This window comes from Silurus meridionalis, chromosome 8 (genome assembly GCF_014805685.1).
Source record: "Silurus meridionalis isolate SWU-2019-XX chromosome 8, ASM1480568v1, whole genome shotgun sequence".
Lineage (NCBI taxonomy): Eukaryota > Metazoa > Chordata > Actinopteri > Siluriformes > Siluridae > Silurus > Silurus meridionalis.
Window position 1 is genome coordinate 1,057,369 of NC_060891.1, and position 18,444 is coordinate 1,075,812.

Sequence of the window (18,444 nt, forward strand, 5' to 3'; positions counted from 1 at the left end):
CCCCCTTAACCGCCTAAACCCATTATTTACTACATATCAGTATTACTACTATTGTTTTTAAATATTTTTCTCAATGACACGTCTGTCAATCCTCAGAATGAAGGATTCTCTTCACCAGGAGTGATGGATGTAATGGAAAACAGATCCAAAACACAAAGAAAACACTGACACATTTATCTTTATTGTGATATCTCTATCAGTCAGCAGCAAGAGATAATCCAAGAAATTATTCGTTTCCTTTTGACACGTGACTGTCCAGGAGGCGGAACCTGGAACGTGTCCGTGTTGATCACAGTTGTGTATGTAGCACTACTGTGCTCGTGTAACCTTACTGGAATTATAGAGCTTTTTACGTCACAAGCGTCAAACTGAAATGATTCGGGACGTCATGATTAAAACACTACGCTTCTTCTGACACACACACACACACACACACACACACACACACACACACGTCACTCTGTTGTGTTGGAAATCTAGAATGTGTGTGTGTGAAGGCTATTTGCTGAAGAGCAGGAACGTTACTCTGTATGAACTGTGCACGTCTGTAAATACGCGAGCGGCTCGTTTTCTTGCGCACGTTGTTTCCTGTGTGCCCTGAAATACAGAACAACTTGACATTTATTTACTTAAAAAAAAATAATAAATAAATAAAAATGATAAGCTGGTAATATGGACACTGAGAATCCTGTGTGTGCTTGGCACAATAACATAGCAAACAAAATCAATGGTCCCAAATTGCTTTATAATAATAATAATAATAATAATAATGATGATCTTTTTTCTGGCCCTTGGTTCTACTGAACGCAGCAGTTTTGTCCGTTGGCATCTTTGAAGCGCAGACGCATCTTGGGTTTGTATTTTTCGAGGTACATCAGCTGTTTGGAGTTGAAGGCTCCACGTCGCTTCCTAAAATATAAGATAAAAAAAAACTATATTCCACGGTGGAAAGTGCACCAGATCCTGCAGCATCATCAAAGAAAGTCGTTACTGTCTAAATGATATGCGACTTACTGTCGAATGAACTCAACAGCGTCCTCATACATCATCCCACATTCGATTAAAGCAATGGCCACCAGCACAGGAGCTCTGAACACACAAATACAGACCATCAGGGTGAGAGATGTGGTATTGTATGAGGAAGTCTGGTGTGGCAGAGAAGTATGTGAGGGTGGTGCAGGTTGGACTGCATCAAGGATCGGCTCTGAGCCCTTTCCTGTTTGCGGGGGTGTTGAACAGGTTAAGGGCCTTGTCTAAGAGCTGGAAGAGTGGCAGGTTGGCAATACTGGGGCTTGAACCCTTCACCTTCCAATCAGTAATCCAGAGCATTACCTGAAATGACCTGTTTATACTTGTCTACACTTGTAGGCTGATGGATTCCATTTCATGTTAAATGAGGAACCCTAAACATCTTTAGTTCATCACTTCAAAGTGGGGAAACTGAAAAGACTGATTAGTATGATGAGAAGAGTTAAACATATTTAACACTGGTTAATATGGAGCAGTCTGAGAGGACTCACCTGCCCAGTCCTGCCACACAGTGCACTGCAATGCAGCAGCCTGGTTCATCTTTAAATTTACACTTCAGAAGGTTTAACCAGTCGTCCACAATTTGATCAGAAGGAGAGCAGCCGTCATCAAAAGGCCAATCCTTTATAATAAAATAAATGTAAATAAAAAAACATAGAGTCAATTATCCTTTCAATGCAAACACTTACTATTATTATTACTATTATTATTATTATTTTCTTTGCCAAACTTATACATTATATACATACATTATATAATGTGTCTTTCTCTGGACATTCTACAACATTAAATATAACCACAAATGGACAAAAAAGCATTAAGAAAACATCTATTGATTGGCCAATAGTGGGCTTCACCGATACCCATAGCAAGGTTGGATCGTACTTACCGATAACCGATTAATCAACCAATAGATTTTTTTCATGGATAATGGATAAAAACCAAGTGTAGGTAAAATACTATATTACAAAAAAAAAAGTATTGAATCATGAAAATATGCTAAATGAAATAAAAAAATATATTCAATCATAAATTGAATTATACAAGTAATAAATTATAAATAAATATAATATATTGCAGTCTTGCACGCAGTGTCAGTGATTCGCCTCCAGGGGTCGCTCTCGTAACGATGGTGGCTCGGAAGCAGAAAAATTCTATAGCTATGGATTTTTTTGCCAATATCCAACATTTCCAGCATCCATCTATCGCTGCAGATTAATTGTCAAAACTGATTTAATCGGTCGACCTCTACAAGACATACACTCAACTTTGATTTTGATCGGGCTGCATCTAACTTCACCTTGTCGTTGATTATGTTTCTGTGTGAACTTCTGTACACTGATCCCATGCGAACACTGCACATGTTTGTGTGAGAGACGGATTCCTACCAGAACTTCAATGCCTTCCTTTTCCACTGGTGCTTTGTCGTAGGTGGCGTCACACACCCGAACCAATGTCTGCACTCCGAAGGTCTTCAGCTCCTACAACAATACAGATCAACATCAGCAAACAATAATTACACTGTTTTCACTGCCAAAATACACACTACATGTAATCCTGCTTTAAAGTGCACTAACATCTGTGACGGGTTTGTGATCGCAGTAGTTTTTTTTACAAAGTAAAATAGTGTTCGTGACCGTGTGTATTCAATATCTGAGTGATCTTACCTCAGTAAACTTGGGCAGTTGTGAATTGGTGGGATTGTGGGTGATCAGAAACCTCATGCACTCATAGGTGATTTCAACAGGAGCGGGACGATTCATCTTGACACGTGGCTGAGCGTCGGTTTTGACAAGATGTTTTTTACAATGATTTGGGATCCAAAAAAAAGCAAATGTAAAAAAACACTCAAATTTGCGTTAAAAAAATTATAAAAAAAATAAATAACGGGGGCTTTTTTTCTGAAATGTACAAAAAAGATTTAGCTTTAACCCATTTAGGAGAACAAAAAATGATCTTTTGGCGCTAGAGAGGAAGAGGGCGTAAAAGAAACTGGCTCGTCAGCGCCTCAGTTGGCTCAGACCCACTCATACGCGTGAACTTTGGGCGAATACAGCCTCGAACCCAAAGCTGACAAGTTAGGACTGTAGACGTGTGGCGTAATCGTCATGTGGCACGCCGAATTTTCACTTATCCACGATGACCAGGTGCTGTGCCTGGCAGAAATCTCCACTCACAAACGCCATAAATGTGCAGCCTGCATGTCGGGAGAGGGAAAAAAAATTATATCAAATTTATCATATCACAATTTTTTGCGGCACTTATACAAAATATGACATGTATTACAAAGGTTGGGGGGGGGGGGCAACAGTATTGAATAATAAAAATATTCTAAATGACATATGAATGCATTTTTTATAATGATAAATAATAAATCATACAAAAACAAGCAGCACGTGGTTTCAGGCTGCTCTTTTCAGCCGTCCCAGCAACAGACGCAACCCGGAAAAACTATCTGTAAAAGATTTGTTGCCTATAGTGCCAGCAATCAACTATCGGTGCCGAGTAATCGGCAGAACCAATGAATCGGTCGATCTCTATTGTATTACAAAATAAAAAATTCAATTATTTGATATAAAACCGCAATAAAAAAATCGCAATTTGAAAAATCACTGCACATTAAAAAGAATAAAAAAGCACAAATAAATGTTGTACAGTTTTTTGTACAGTAAACATGTTAAAGCAGATCTGAACATATTCTGACCAATAGGAAAAGAGAACACAGCAAACTAGTGAATGAACAGTGGAAGAGTTTAAAAAGAGAGAGATCTCACTCACTTTCAGTGCCTGGAAAGAAATGTTGAGAACTCTGCATTATATCCTCACCATTCGCCACGGTCTCTACTCCACATCTGTAAATACAACCGCATATAACACAATGTTATTATACAATCAGATTTCTAACTTTTATTTATAACATCTTTATCAGACTTGGAAGCACGAGCATGTACATCTCACTCATTACATACGTCTCTTATGCCCAGTTTATCTTTCTTTTCATTCTGCATTTGCATAAAGCACCTTATATTCTTACTGTCTTTGGTTCTGTTATTATCATCCTTCATTATGTTCTAAACAATGTGTACATCCCTTTTGCATGTTTAATATCCCTAATGCATTTTCTACCTCATTTCTACTATTCAAAACTATTATTTATTTATAGATACTATATTTGATCAGGTTTCTATACTGTATATAAATGTGTGTGACAAATTAATTCTTGAGTCGTGAAATTAAAAGAAGTGGATTATGCAATAAAAATAAAGTGATTTAAAAAAAAATTATATGTAAAATTGGAGCCATACATTTTATTTACATATGAAATTTTCTCGTCTTATAAAATCAGGTCGAGGTTACGAATGTTTCCTGTGTGGCTGCTTTTGGTTGAAGGAAGCTGATTTAAATACATTTCCTGTGTGAACATTGTGCAGGTCACAGCTGGTCAAAAGGGATTAAATAAGGTTTGTAAAGTGCTTGAAGATTGTTTATTCTCTTGTTGCAGGCAGCCAGTGAGGTATTTCACTTCTCTATATTTTATTTTGGTAAAATGTTATTGTTCACGCTTCTGTGTTTGCGGACATTTCAGTGTGTTTAGTTTTCTCAACGGGTTTGAAGGATAGCGAGAAAACGCTGCTTGTATCTGTGAATGTTAGTTTGGAAAAGACGGAAGTGGAAAAATCAGAGGAGGAAGTAAGAATGAGGCAAAAGAAAAATAGAAATGTTGGGTAGAAAGGGGAAAAAACTAAAGGAAGAAAGGTGAAGAAGGAAAGACTAGGAGAAGAAAGGAAGGAAAAGAATGAATGAAGAGGTTTGACCTGATTTACAGAAGTCCATTTAATATCAGATTATCAGGTGAAGAAACACAGCGCTTAACTAAAAGAGAGAAACCCACAACTCGAACCACGTTTCTTTAAAGACCTGTTCAGAAGGTTCTTTGTTCGGATTCAGGAAGATTAAAGTGTTTAAAGGTTAAATGGTTTATAACATTAAATATTTTATTAAGAAGCTGAATGTTGCATTAAAACCAACATTGTGTCTAAAGAAATCCTCCATTAGGGTTTTGGGTGATTTGGTGAGAATGTAAACGCTGCTATTATATTATTATCATTTTAACATTTTGTATGATACAATTTGTATGATTAATGTTTAATTACAAATGTATTTAAATTGCATGTCAATTAATTTTGCAAAATGTAATCCCTCCATCTTACACATTCAGTTTGAGGTTACGTGCATTTCCTGTGCAGGTAGAAGAGGTGTGAGGTGTGAGAGAAATAGAAGAAAGAATGGAAGACGAGAATTTAAAAAAAAGAGAAATGGAGAGACAAAAACAGGAATGAAAGGAAAGGAAAAATTAAGGGAGGACAGGTACAAGTAGAGGAAGTAAATTCAAAGGAGAAAGGCTATAATGACAAGAAATTAGGGAAAGTGAAAGAAGGATGGCAACTAGGAAAATAAAGGCAGAAATGGAGGAAAAAGGGAAAGAATAGAAGCAGTTATGGAGCACTGGAATAAATAACTAAAAGAGAGAAAAAATAAATATTCACATATTTTTTAATAAATTGTATTTTATTTAAAAAAAAAAAACAGGAGTTTAAAAAGGAACGAAGAGGTGAATGAAAGAGAAAAGAAAATAAATATTAAGAAGGTAGGAAGCAGTATAAGGAAAAGAAATGATTGCATGGATTATTTGGAGGAAGAAATGGTGGAAAGGGAGGACTGGGAGGAAAACAATAGAAAACAAAAGATGCACAGGAAATGGAAATAGGAAAATTTTTATATTAAATATGAAAGATATAAAGGAAGGGAAGACGTGGAAAATACAGTGAAAGGAGAAAGGGTGGACGGATAAAAGGAGCTGAGACATTTACACACGCGAGTCAACTTCACGCAAAAAAAGGAACCGACTCCTCCCTGAGAGTCGATTCAACTCGTTACAAAGAGTCGACTCGTCCCCGAGCGAATCTCTTTACTGTTTGTAAACCTCTTTGTTTCCCATGTGAACGCGTTAACAGTGAAATATATTTGAAATAAAATAGATGTTTTGTGGTGTATAACCTACGGAATTCCCGCGTATTACCGATAAGAACATGTGAAATAAAGACGCTATACATCTATAAAGCAGCGTTATGTAGCGACTAGCCACAATGACAACAGCCCATCTTAGCCTAGCCTAGCCTAGCCTAGCATAGCCTGAGCAGGTAATCCCCTGTGTTCTCCCTCAGAACAATAACACACTCATGCTAGAACGCTACAGCTACATGCTAACTGAGGGCGAGCAGGAGCAGTTAGCTCGCGTCATATCGAACCGGTTATTTTGTTTATTTATTACGGCTCATTAGAAGCTTCCGGAAGGTGTTTAGTGAATAAATGCGAATAAAACCGCGTTTCTTACGAAGAATATCCGCCGCATCAGAAAGCAGAGCCGGTGCTGAGCGCTGACGGTCGCCGTGCTGCTGACTAGCTTTAGCCTGTTTCTCGTTTTTTTTTCTCGATTGCGGGTGCGTCTCAAATCAGCACCACAATATTCCCTGAGTCTCCTCTTAAACAGCGCAATAAAAACGAAACCCTGTTTACAATATAATGCAATATTTGCATGCATTATATACAAAACTAATGCATGGATTTACACAGAAATAAATTAAAAATATTGTATTAAACCAGTCAGGAAATACCTACTAGTAACAGCGATGCTTGGTTGAATTCGAACATACCCTTAGAGCGCGCTTTGAGAGGAGAGTAAGAGTTGCCATGGCAACGCCTATGGCTGGATTTTGCGTTTGTGTTATAAATGTACAGGGGATGTACACTACACACATTGATTTGTGTATTTCCGGTTACGAAAATAGTAGGATCCTGAAATTCATCATATATTTTGATAATATATAAACCATTTAGTTGTATTAGTTGTTACTAATCGAAAAAAATAGAGTATCCATTCATTGTTGGCTGGAAATTTTACTCCAATGTTTTTATAATCCACTCTATTACTTTTATTTAGTTTGACACATATCTATAATTGCATCAATAATAAATGTATCCTTATGTGATAGGATTGGCGAGTCCCTTCCTGCTTCCGGATTAGTCGGTTGAGGTGCTCATTGATTGTCCTATCATTGGGCAAGGGGGATGTATAAATTTGGCTGGGGAGAATTTTGTTGTCACGGGTGCTACGCCTCTGTCTGCGTCATCACGAGTCGCCAGTCAGAGCTGTCTGTTTGGGTAAACCTTGCGGCTGGTGTTGGGTTGACGTGTTTCCTCGCGGCAGGTAAGTGAAACGGCTATAATACTTTTTTTATTATAATTTACTTTGCTTATAATTTAGCGTGTGTGTGTGTGTGTGTGTGTGTGTCTGAAGCTTATTGGTTGCTTTTTGGGGTTTGGTGGCCCTTTTTCTTTTGTGTTTACATTTAAATGTTAAAGGTTGGTTTTGCTTTCATTTAATGTTCCTTGAATTATTTTTCCATTTTGTATTGTGTAACTTATTGTGTTATTTTGTTTACCGAGGAGGGATTAATATCCCTCTTGTCCCTTGTTGGTCTTTTTTCCTTTTTTTTAGTTTTTGTATATCTTATGTGTAACTCCATTCGTTTGTGGTTACAGGAGCTGAGTGCCGAAGGCGGGGTGGATTGTGGTGGTGGTTTTGCTTCACGAGTGCTGTGCTGTGTGCAGTGGTGGGTGTGAGTGTCTACACAGGTGCAACCAAAAGTTGTGTGGTGCTGTGGAGGCCGATTAGTGCCCTTGATCCCCGTTGTTACGCCTTGGCTCCTGCATCCACATCTATAAAGGTGTCTGGTTATTGAAGTTCTGTGTTATGGTTGAGTAATTTCTGTTTTTGGTTTTTCATTAGGTGTAATCAGATACTTTTATCATTAATAAAAAAATCCATACTAATTTTACCCACGTCTTCCGCTGATTCTTTATACACGAACCTGTGTTGCCTAAGTGCAAGTTATTTTCCCTGGCCAAGTGCCAGGGTGGCGTAGTCGCTACATTTTCTTTCGTCAGCCCTCGCTGTGTCATGCCACACTTATAAAGATATTAAAATGATGGCAGGATTACGAAGCGTCATTAAACATTTCTTTTAAATACAGAATGGACAAAATGCACTTGTAATAATAAAGGCAAACAAAGAAGCAAAGTTGAAACCTCAAATGAATGCATTCCGATGAGGAACCTCTAAGTCATGGGTCCCCAAACTTCGGCCTTCAGGCGGAATACGGCCCCCACGTTTGGAATGCACTCTGAACAAAGCCGGACACATTTTTTTTTTTTTTTTTTTTAAATGTATTTTTAAATATATGTTGTACTCATATCATGTTTGCATTTGATAATAAAGATTGGCTTTTAAAGTAAAATGTCCCTTAGGTATTAATAGAAGTCAAGGCACCAATAGTTGATTGCTGGAACTATTGGCTATGTGCAAAAATCCATACCATTAGTTTTTCCGGGTTGCAAACCCACTGTCATCACAAGAGCGGATTTTATAGGCGAATCACTGACACCACATACTGTTATTTTTTTTACACGTGAGTTTGTGAACTGCAGCGCGCATTTCTGTTTGACTTTAATTTTGGTAAAAAAGTATATTCAGTACTTCAACTTTTACCAGAGTCTTTTAAAACATGAGTATCTGCACTTCTACTGAAATAAGGGATGTGTTTACTTTTGCCACCTCTGGTTACACCCCTGAGATCTGTGAGAATGCGGAGTCAATGTTTCACAGTATAATGTATGGTAATATTTTAAATGGAATAATGTGTTTCTTTGTGAAAGGATTTGGAGACGGAAGGAGGACATGGCTGAATTGTTTATGAATAAAAGAGCCAGAAGGGATACATCAGATGACTAAGTTTCTCATCTGCTCTTCTTTTAATAATAATTAGTGTATTATTATATGATTATCTTGCTACTAAGGTAATAAAGTGAGAACAGTGGGTAGAAATTGTGCTGCATTGGACAGAACATCACTGGAAGCTGGAGCTCAGAACTGCTTTTGCTACAAAGCTGGAACAAATATCTAGCTGTAATGAGGGATGTGTATTTTCTTTCAAAACAGTAAACTGAAGATTCAGAGCTAGATAATAAAATAAATAAATAAAAAGTATGTTGTATTTGAAATAAAGTTTAAACCTACAACGTGATGCTGTGAGCAGTCATGTTGATTAGCTGAACCTCCAGTTCAGACCTCCATGAGTTGAGTTCGCATTCATATTGTTTTTTATCTGGTGGTTTGGGATTAAGAGTTGAACCCTGGCATGACTGGGAATCTGGTCAAATTTGTTTTTACAACATTGTCTTCAAATAGTGCTAAATTTCTTTAATAAATAAATCTAAAATGATGTCCACCAGTTGCAGGTGAATCCAGCAGCTTCATTACTGAAGAGCAGCTACAGTGTTCGGTGTGTGATGAAGTGTTCACTGATCCTGTCACCACTCCATGTGGACACAACTTCTGCACAAACTGCATTACACAAAGCTGGAAGAAGAAACACTGTCATTATTGTCCGTTGTGTAATGAAAAATTCACGGAAAGACCTGAACTCAGTTGAATACAACACTGAGAGAAGCTGCATGTACCTTTATGAAGAAAAATGCTACTGAACAAAAGAAGATTCTTTGCCACGACTGCTCCGGTGTAAAGCAGAAGGCCTCGTTTTCTTGTGTGGATTGTGGTGTCTCTCTCTGTACATCTCATTTAGCGCTCCATAATCGTATTCTAAGAGATAAGAAACACAGTCTTATAAATCCAGTGGAAAACGTGGAGGACTACAGATGCAAGACGCATGGGAAACCTCTGAGTCTGTTTTGTAAAGATGATCAGGTGTGTGTGTGTCAGTTCTGTACTGAGATACATCACAGGAATCACGTTATAATTTCATTAGAAGATGAAAGCAGAGGGAGGAAGGTGAGAGACTTCATGAATTATTTTTTATGAAAAATGCAAATTAATTAAAATGCTGAATTTGTAATAAAAAAAAAAAATAAGCAGTCATGTGTTTTTTATTTCTGTGCAGAATCGACTGGGGATAAAACAGATGGATCTGCAAAAGATGATCCAAAAGCGACTAAAGATGATCCAGATGATTAATCGCTCAGTAAAGCGCAGTAAAGTAGGTGAAGCATGAACGTTAATATCAGCTACCTACTGTACTTTATACTATTTTTTGTCTACATAGACATTCACACCATAATTTAATAAATGTTCATCCTCCCTTAGAGGGAAAAAAAGAAAGAAACATCAGAAAGTGTTGAAGTCTTCACCGCTTTGATTCACTCCATTAAGAAGAGCCAGGCTGAGCTTCTGGAGGTGATGGAGGAGAAACAGAAAGCAGTGAAAAAGCAGGCCGAAGGACATGTTAAAGAGCTGGAGGAGGAAATTGATAAGCTAAAGAGGAGAGACGCTAAGATTGAGCAGCTTTCACACTCTGATGATCATCTCCATCTGATACAGGTCAGTGTTCCTCTCTCTCTCACTCAATCTTAATGCAGAAGGTCACAAAACATCGGCTGAGGGATTTCTTCTTTCTGCTGTAGATTTACCCGACAGTGTGCAGATTTCCAAGCACCAAGAACTGGACCAACATCAGGATTGACTCTGGTCTGAGTGTGAAGGCCCTGATGACCAATCTGTCTGAGCTTCAGGAGACTTTGAATAAGAAACTCAGTGAGAAACAGAAGAATATTGGTGAGAAACTGAGAACTTTGATCAATAAATTAAAATATTTTTGCTTTGTCATCATTTTGTTGTCATTAGTTTCCACAGAGCTGAAGAGGATTCAGAAATACGCAGGTACACTGTGGTTTCTGTTTTCTATATTATACATTATTCTGCGTTATCTTTAACATTTCTTGTACACGTCTACAAACACTCATTCAGTTGTTCCAGCTAAAACAAAGCCACATTTTTATTTACAACACGCAGCGAGTCACCAATCAGGGTCGAGAGCATGCTCTGTTTTAAACTCGTTTTGATTGGCGCTTGGTGTATCTTCTGATCACCAACATACAGTTCAGCATCAGTTTAACAGCAAACTTTTAATTCAACTGGAGTAATATTTTACCGAGAGTATTTCTACTTTAACTTTGTACTTCATCCACCACTGCCTTATACTCATTACATTGTGTTTTCCCTCTCAGTGGATGTGACTCTGGATCCTGAGACTGCTAATCCTCACCTCATCCTAGATTTACAAGAAAACAAGTAACACACGGAGATAAAAAGCAAGATGTTCCAGACACCCCGAAAAGATTTACTCATTATCCAGCAGTACTGGGAACTCAGGGTTTCTCCTCAGGGAGATTTTACTATGAGGTGCAGGTCAGTGGGAAGACTGAGTGGCGTTTAGGAGTGGCCAGAGAGTCTGTTAACAGGAAGGAGAAGTTGGAGAAATTTTGCCCTCAGAATGGATTCTGGACGGTGATTCTGAGGAACGAGGACGAATACACGGCTCGTGATAATACATATATCCCCCTCTCCCTGAGAGAAAAACCCCAGAAGGTGGGAGTGTTTGTGGATTATGAGGAGGGCCTGGTCTCCTTTTATGATGTTGAGTCTACGTCTTATATCTACTCTTTTACTGGTCAGTCTTTCACTGAGAAAATCTATCCGTACCTCAGTCCTTGTCCGAACGACGGAGGTAAAAACTCAGCACCGCTCATCATCACTTGTGCATCAAAGTTCATACCACTTTCTCTTTTTAGATGGAAATGAGCAGAATGCATGATAATGAGCCTTTGATGTCAAGTTGGGAGAGTGGAGCCCTCAGGTATTCAGTCTGAGAGAAGTTTGGAAGTAGAAGACATACAAGATCAGACACGTATCATTCATTAGCTGGACCAGTTGAGTTCATTAAATCGGTGTGTGTGTAATTGTCAACATAATCTGTGGTAAAAAAATATTTTTTGGATACTTTTTGAATAAAATCTAGTAGATATCATTTACTTAGTCATTATATTAGCCAGCTAATTCTTGTCTTTCTGTTCACACCTTACAAAAAAACAAATATAGTCTAGTCAGGTATTAGCAAGCTAATTTAGTTAACAGGATCATTATAATAGACTCGGATAATAAATCATTATATTTTCTCTTATATTTTATAGAAATACCTTGTATTTGACCTGTATTTTTTTCTGCCAGTGGCTTAATGAGTTAAAGTTTTGTCAGCTTTGCCTTCTAATTTTAATTTTTTCAATATAATGCAGCATTTGTCCTGGTTAATTGTATAACTGAGGTGTGGGCAGTTTGTAAAACTTTACATTGTTGCTTTATAATGTATAAATTCAAGTTTTTCTTCTAAAATCCTCTTCTTTTAATTGAGAATAAAAATCTTTTAAACTGTTTGTAAGAGTCGGTGCTTATGGGATCATTTAATTTCAATCACATATTGGAGTATGTAGAGACATTTTAAGAGAAATATACTGTAGATAAACAACAAAGGAAATCTCATTTCTGTTTATTTAATCAGAAATTTACATTTATGGCATTTGGCAGAAACCCTTATCCAGAGTGACCTACAGTTATCTCAGTTGTAAAGCTGAGGGTTAATCGCCTTGCACAAGGTCCCAGCAGTGGCCAGCTTGGTGATGGGGGGATTTAAACCCATGACCTTCTGATCAAAAATTCATCTGAGCTACCACTCTCCACAATTACACATCTGTAATCCAACCACCATAATATTAACCTCGTAATCTGAATTGTTTGATTGATTGATTATTATCATATAGGCAGACAGACTAATAGACTAAATTATCTTTTAACGTTTTACGTTTAACTCCCGTAGACAAATACAATACAAATACATTTTCTGATTTTGACTCCCTGCAAATATTTGACAAAACTCCACACACACCCAGCTGTAAATGAAAAGCGCTGCAGGCGAATAAGAAAAATTCTAGTCACTTGAACAAAAAACTTGTCTGATCACCTAATGTTGCATCAGTACGAGTCAAACCGGAGCCGTCTGAAAGCTCATTCAGCAAAAAAACGTCAACGTGAGCAGTTCTGATTTAGAGAAGAGTAAACGTATGTACTTTGTTTAATTTTTTTTCATGGTTCAGATTTGTGCCAGAAATCTTACTATAGGTTTATTGTTTTACTAAACGGAGTAAAGAGCATCAAATCAAGACTCAGGTATATATTCTGAGGTAAATGTTCTACAGTGTACAATGGTAGAGGTAAAAACAAGAAATAAAATATATTATTAAAAGCAAATAGCTTATTTGTATTAAAATATGTATTGAAACATGTTCTTTTGTCTGATACATACTGTAAGTTAGAGTGTGATTGATTACTTTCGAAACCAGGAAGTGGTACAATATAGAGAATTGTCAAAATGCTAAGTGTGTGTCAGTGTGTCAACTGAAAAATGACTTATTGTTGGAGGGATTGAAACGGAGCCGTAAAAAAAAGAACATGGCGGAATCTTCATTACCACAAAGACAAGGCAGAAGGAGCAGTTTGGAGATACCTATTGAGTGTAAGTTACACAGTTTATATAAGTGGTGTTTATTGCGCTATTCGTTGACCATCTATTTTATTAGGAACACCTGACGATCTGTTCATTCGTGATCAGCCAATCATGTGGCAGCAGCGCAGTCATGCAGGTCAAGAGCTTCGGCTGATGTTCACATGAAAAATCGCAATGTAAAACGTGGGATTTCTTTGACTTCAGTCGCTGCATGGTTGTTGGTGTCAGAAGGGCTGGTTGGAGTATTTCAGAATACGCAGATCTCACAGTAGACCAAATGTTTGCTCAGGTCATGCGATTTAAGTGCTTTGTATGTCAATATTGAAATTAGATTAGGAGACACTAAAAATGGATAATTAAGTGATTAGCAATTATATAATCATCTCAGGAACTCCTGTTTACACAACTCCATCTAGCTGTATAAAGGACATTACTAATTATCATGATACAGTATTTCTCTCTCTCCGGTGTTTGTAAAGTTTTAATGATTTATTACCACACTCTTGGTATCACCCAAATGAGGATGGGATTTTATTTTAAGTCTGGTTCCTTTCAAGGTTTCTTCCTCTTACCATCTAAGGGACTTTTTTTATGCCACAGTTACCCCAGGCTTTATCATCAGGGATAAATACACATAGTACATTTAGGTGTTTGTTCTATAATTTTGACATTCTGTAAAGCTGCTTTGAGACAATGTTTTAAGAAATGCTATAGAAATAATCTTGAATTCTTCATTTCTCCACCAGTTTCAGGTAAATCCAGCAGCCCCATGACAGAAGGGCAGTTACAGTGCTCTGTGTGTAAGGAAGTGTTCATTGATCCCGTCACCACTCCATGTGGACACAGCTTCTGCAAGAACTGTATCACACAAAGCTGGGCAGCAAGTCAAAGATATTACTGTCCATTGTGTAATGAATCATTCATCAATAAACCTGAACTCAAGATTAATATAACGCTGAGAGATGTTGCAGATCACTTCAAGAGGCAAACAGTCTCAGACGATATTTTATGTGACGCTTGCACTGATGCGAAACAAAAAGCCATAAAATCCTGTCTGGATTGTGGCGTGACCTTCTGTGCATCTCATCTAGAACCTCATAATTATGTTCCGAATTACAAGAAACACAAACTAATCAATGCAGTGAAGAACCTTGAGGACTACAGATGCCAGAAGCATATGAGACCTCTGGATCTGTTCTGTAGAGATGATCAGATGTATGTGTGTCACTTCTGTACCGAGACAGACCATAAGAATCACAACGTGGCTTCTTTTGAGGAGGAGATTGGACAGTGGAGGGTGAGAGACATCAATCATTAACATTTATTATTCCAATAAAGGATTGTGAAGGAATTGATTTTCCGTGATTGTGACGGTTTATGTGGTTCTGAGATCTGTGCAGAGTCACTTGGGGAAAACACAGGTAGAGCTGCAGCATATGATCCAGGAGCGACTGGAAAAGATCCAGGAGATTAATCAGTCAGTAGAGCTCTGTAAAGTGAGTGATATATAATCATGCATTTTTTTTTCTATTCTATTCTAGTTAATCTTCACTGTTAGTTGATGAACTTGAGATGCTTTTCATTTTTTAGAAAAACAAAGAGAAAGAAACATCAGAAAGTGTTGAAGTCTTCACCGCTTTGATTCACTCCATTGAGAAGAGCCAGGCTGAGCTGCTGGAGGTGATGGAGGAGAAAGAGAAAGCAGTGGAAAAGCAGGCCGAAGGACTCGTTAAAGAGCTGGAGGAGGAAATTGATGAGCTAAAAAGAGGCGATATTAGGATGGAGCAGCTTTCACATTCTGATGATCATCTTCATCTGCTACAGGTCAGTGTTCTTCGCTCGCTCACTCAATCTTGATGCAGAAGGTCATAGCACATCAGTTGAGGGATTTCTCGTTTATCCTGTAGATTTACCCGACAGTGTGCAGAGTTCCACGCACCAAGAACTGGACCAACATCAGGATTGAAACTGATCTAAGTGTGAAGGCCCTGAAGACCAATCTGTCTGAGCTTCAGGAGACTTTGAATAAGAAACTCAGTGTAACGCTGAGTGAGAAACAGAAGAATATCGGTCAGAAAATGAGAAGTTATTGGTTTATTGTTTAATGAATAAAGATATATTTGCTTTGATCTGTTTTATAGATTGATCTTATTCCAAATGTACGTGACATGCCTATGTAATAAATATCATCATTTTGTTGTCATCAGTTTCCACAGAGCTGAAGAGGATTCAGCTTTACGCAGGTACACTGTAGTTTCTGTTTCCTATATTATACATTATTACATTATTCTGCATTAACTATAACATTTTATTTCCAGCTGTACACGTTTACAAACACTTGTTAATTGTCCCGGCCAACACACAAAGCCAAATTACCCATCATTCAATCATTCCTGACATAAACTTCTTAATTAAATATAAAAAAAATATTGTATGCAGTATTTCGATTTGTTTGAGTATATTTTATTGTTTATTTAATAGTATTTATAGCTCTTACATCATTAGGAGATATGCGTAGTATAACGAACACAGTAACAACTTACGAACAAGTTGGGGAGCTATTATTATTTGTGATTTCGTTAATCGTTAATTAGTGGTTCTCAAAGTGGGGGCGCCTCTAGTGGTGAATAAAGACATGACAATTAGGGCACAACACACACACACACACACACACACACACACACACACATATATATATATATATATATATATATATATATATATATATATATATATACTGTATATATATATATATACTGTATATATATATATATATATATATATATATATATATATATATATATATATGTATATACTGTATATATATGTGTGTGTGTGTGTGTGTGTGTGTGTGTGTGTGCAAATCCTGTCATTCGTTGTTTAGAAAGTTTAGAAATGTGAAAGATTTGGTGGGATTTGCTGTTGAAAGAATAACCGATGCCTCTAAAAGGTATTATTATTTCAACTTTCTTTGTATACTCATTCTATCTCTTCTTTGTGTTTTCCCTCTCAGTGGATGTGACTCTGGATCCTGAGACTGCTAATCCTCATCTCATCATTTATATGGGAGGAAAACAAGTAACACACGGAGATAAAAAGCAAGATGTTCCAGACACCCCGAAAAGATTTACTCGTTATACAGCAGTACTGGGAACTCAGGGTTTCTCCTCAGGGAGATTTTACTATGAGGTGCAGGTCAGTGGGAAGACTGAGTGGCGTTTAGGAGTGGCCAGAGAGTCTGTTAACAGGAAGGGGAAGTTGGAGAAATTTTCCCCTCAGAATGGATTCTGGACGGTGATTCTGAGGAACGAGGACGAGTACACGGCTCGTGATAATACCTATATCCCCCTCTCCCTGAGAGAAAAACCCCAGAAGGTGGGAGTGTTTGTGGATTATGAGGAGGGCCTGGTCTCCTTTTATGATGTTGAGGCTACGTCTTATATCTACTCTTTCACTGGTCAGTCTTTCACTGAGAAAATCTATCCGTACCTCAGTCCTTGTCCGAACGACGGAGGTAAAAACTCAGCACCGCTCATCATCACTCGTGTATCAAAGACCCTGAGGTGCTGATGCTAATAAATATTTATTATAGATCAGGACCACAAATGAATGGTCCAAAATCTGGAGCTACAAAACAGAAATTTTAAAGTAGGTCTATATGAACTCAGGTGAAAAGAAATCATATTAACATATCTTCTAAGAACCCTGACAATCATGAGCACCAAGTACCTCACACACAGGAATCTGGCACACCAATGCTCTTTATCTGCTCATGTGACCTTCCTGATGTTCTGCCGGAAACGTTCAGAGTCATTTAAGAACCTCATGTATTCAGAAAGAAGCTTAAAAGAAGAAAGTACAACAATATTTATAATTCACTTAGAGCTACACTTACCAGCTGAGATCATGTGTGTATATAATATATATATAAAAGTTATAATAATTTATAGAATATAATATATATAAATCTTCTGGTTTCTATGTGATGAATATTATATTTCCGTATTGTTGTCTTTAGGTTATTATGAATCAGTTTGTAAGGCTACACTGATGTGTTACTGATTATTTCAAATCATGATTTATCAGAAACATGTATGTAATAGAAACCCAACAGAAGACGTTTACATTGATTACTAATGTAACATCAGGAGAAGCAGAAAATATACCTAAATATTCACCTGTTCACATTTGTGTATCTCTGCACCTTTCAGAGTTTCCCCTCAACCACTTAGATGTTTTACATTTCTGCAGGTGTGCCATATACTGTGTATCGATTTAATGCTGCTTTATGTGATGTTCAAAGTTTGGATTTGGTTCTGTCTTCATCAAGATGCATCATTAGCAAAATCTCTTTTTTCTGTTTCTTCCCACAGACAAATGATCTCTCTATTAAATGCTCTGCATTTAAACCTGAAGCATGAGTCCTAGAATTGTTTTACAATGTAAACATATTTATTACTCTGTTCATATGTATCATGGAATCTGTTCATACCCCCTTGTTGTTATGTTGCAGTCTGATACTACAATCGTTCAAATCTATGGTTTTACTTATTAAAAGACACTCTACCCCATAATGACAAAGTGAAAAGCGTATTTTTTTAATGAAGAAAAAACTGAAATTTTACTTGTGCATAAGTATTTAGACCCTTTGTAACAACAGGTGCCTTCCATTTCTCTGGATCATTGCTGAGATGTAAACCTTGATTAGATGTTAATTAGATTCTACCTGTGGTAAAGTTTATTGATTGGACATGATTACATGAGGTCAAATGTAATCTGCTGTAATTGCTGCCACACACACACACACACACACAGACAGAGAGAGCTCTCATTGAGCTTCTGAGCACATATATATATATATATATATATATATATATATATATATATATATATATATATATATATATATATATATATGTATGTGTGTGTGTGTATAGTATATATC

General features: G+C 37.2%; 3 protein-coding genes across 5 annotated transcripts; 2 read left to right on the forward strand and 1 right to left on the reverse strand.

Annotated features, from left to right (window-relative positions):
* Positions 1–162: 162 nt before the first annotated feature.
* ptp4a2a (protein tyrosine phosphatase 4A2a) lies at positions 163–6,547 on the reverse strand. Its single transcript, XM_046856465.1, has 7 exons — positions 6,425–6,547; positions 3,808–3,881; positions 2,697–3,226; positions 2,418–2,510; positions 1,521–1,651; positions 1,015–1,089; positions 163–909 (listed from the first exon to the last, which is right to left on the reverse strand). Exons 3-7 carry the CDS (start codon positions 2,790–2,792, stop codon positions 798–800), a joined length of 507 nt encoding a protein of 168 aa, XP_046712421.1. The 5' UTR covers positions 2,793–3,226; positions 3,808–3,881; positions 6,425–6,547; the 3' UTR covers positions 163–797.
* On the forward strand, positions 4,407–12,372 carry LOC124390491 (E3 ubiquitin-protein ligase TRIM39-like). Its single transcript, XM_046856461.1, is given in 10 exon segments — positions 4,407–4,490; positions 7,083–7,297; positions 7,633–7,817; positions 9,382–9,937; positions 10,047–10,142; positions 10,250–10,483; positions 10,567–10,717; positions 10,787–10,822; positions 11,170–11,217; positions 11,220–12,372. Coding segments are annotated over 7 exon segments (1,413 nt in total). The 5' UTR covers positions 4,407–4,490; positions 7,083–7,297; positions 7,633–7,817; positions 9,382–9,613; the 3' UTR covers positions 11,744–12,372.
* Positions 12,373–13,017: 645 nt separating this feature from the next.
* On the forward strand, positions 13,018–18,060 carry LOC124390490 (zinc-binding protein A33-like). Of its 3 annotated transcripts, none has more exons than XM_046856457.1 (8): positions 13,018–13,176; positions 13,415–13,508; positions 14,246–14,796; positions 14,900–14,995; positions 15,090–15,323; positions 15,407–15,569; positions 15,707–15,742; positions 16,513–18,060. In XM_046856457.1, the coding sequence occupies exons 2-8, from the start codon at positions 13,445–13,447 to the stop codon at positions 17,067–17,069; spliced, it is 1,701 nt and encodes a 566-aa protein (XP_046712413.1). In that variant the 5' UTR covers positions 13,018–13,176; positions 13,415–13,444; the 3' UTR covers positions 17,070–18,060. The 3 variants fall into 3 exon arrangements, with proteins under 3 accessions (XP_046712413.1, XP_046712414.1, XP_046712415.1); XM_046856458.1 differs by having other exon boundaries at positions 13,018–13,162; XM_046856459.1 differs by having other exon boundaries at positions 13,038–13,054.
* The last annotated feature ends 384 nt before the right edge of the window (positions 18,061–18,444 follow it).

Excerpts from the sequence above, each read along its gene's own strand:
- ptp4a2a (XM_046856465.1), bottom strand. The coding sequence starts at position 2,792 with ATGAATCGTCCCGCTCCTGTTGAAATCACCTATGAGTGCATGAGGTTT. Across the intron at positions 2,511-2,696 it reads AACTGCCCAAGTTTACTGAG|GAGCTGAAGACCTTCGGAGT; the intron begins GTAAGATCACTC and ends GTATTGTTGTAG. Across the intron at positions 1,652-2,417 it reads AGGAAGGCATTGAAGTTCTG|GATTGGCCTTTTGATGACGG; the intron begins GTAGGAATCCGT and ends TTTATTATAAAG.
- LOC124390490 (XM_046856457.1), top strand. The coding sequence starts at position 13,445 with ATGGCGGAATCTTCATTACCACAAAGACAAGGCAGAAGGAGCAGTTTG. Across the intron at positions 13,509-14,245 it reads TTTGGAGATACCTATTGAGT|TTTCAGGTAAATCCAGCAGC; the intron begins GTAAGTTACACA and ends TTTCTCCACCAG. Across the intron at positions 15,570-15,706 it reads TGAGAAACAGAAGAATATCG|TTTCCACAGAGCTGAAGAGG; the intron begins GTCAGAAAATGA and ends TGTTGTCATCAG.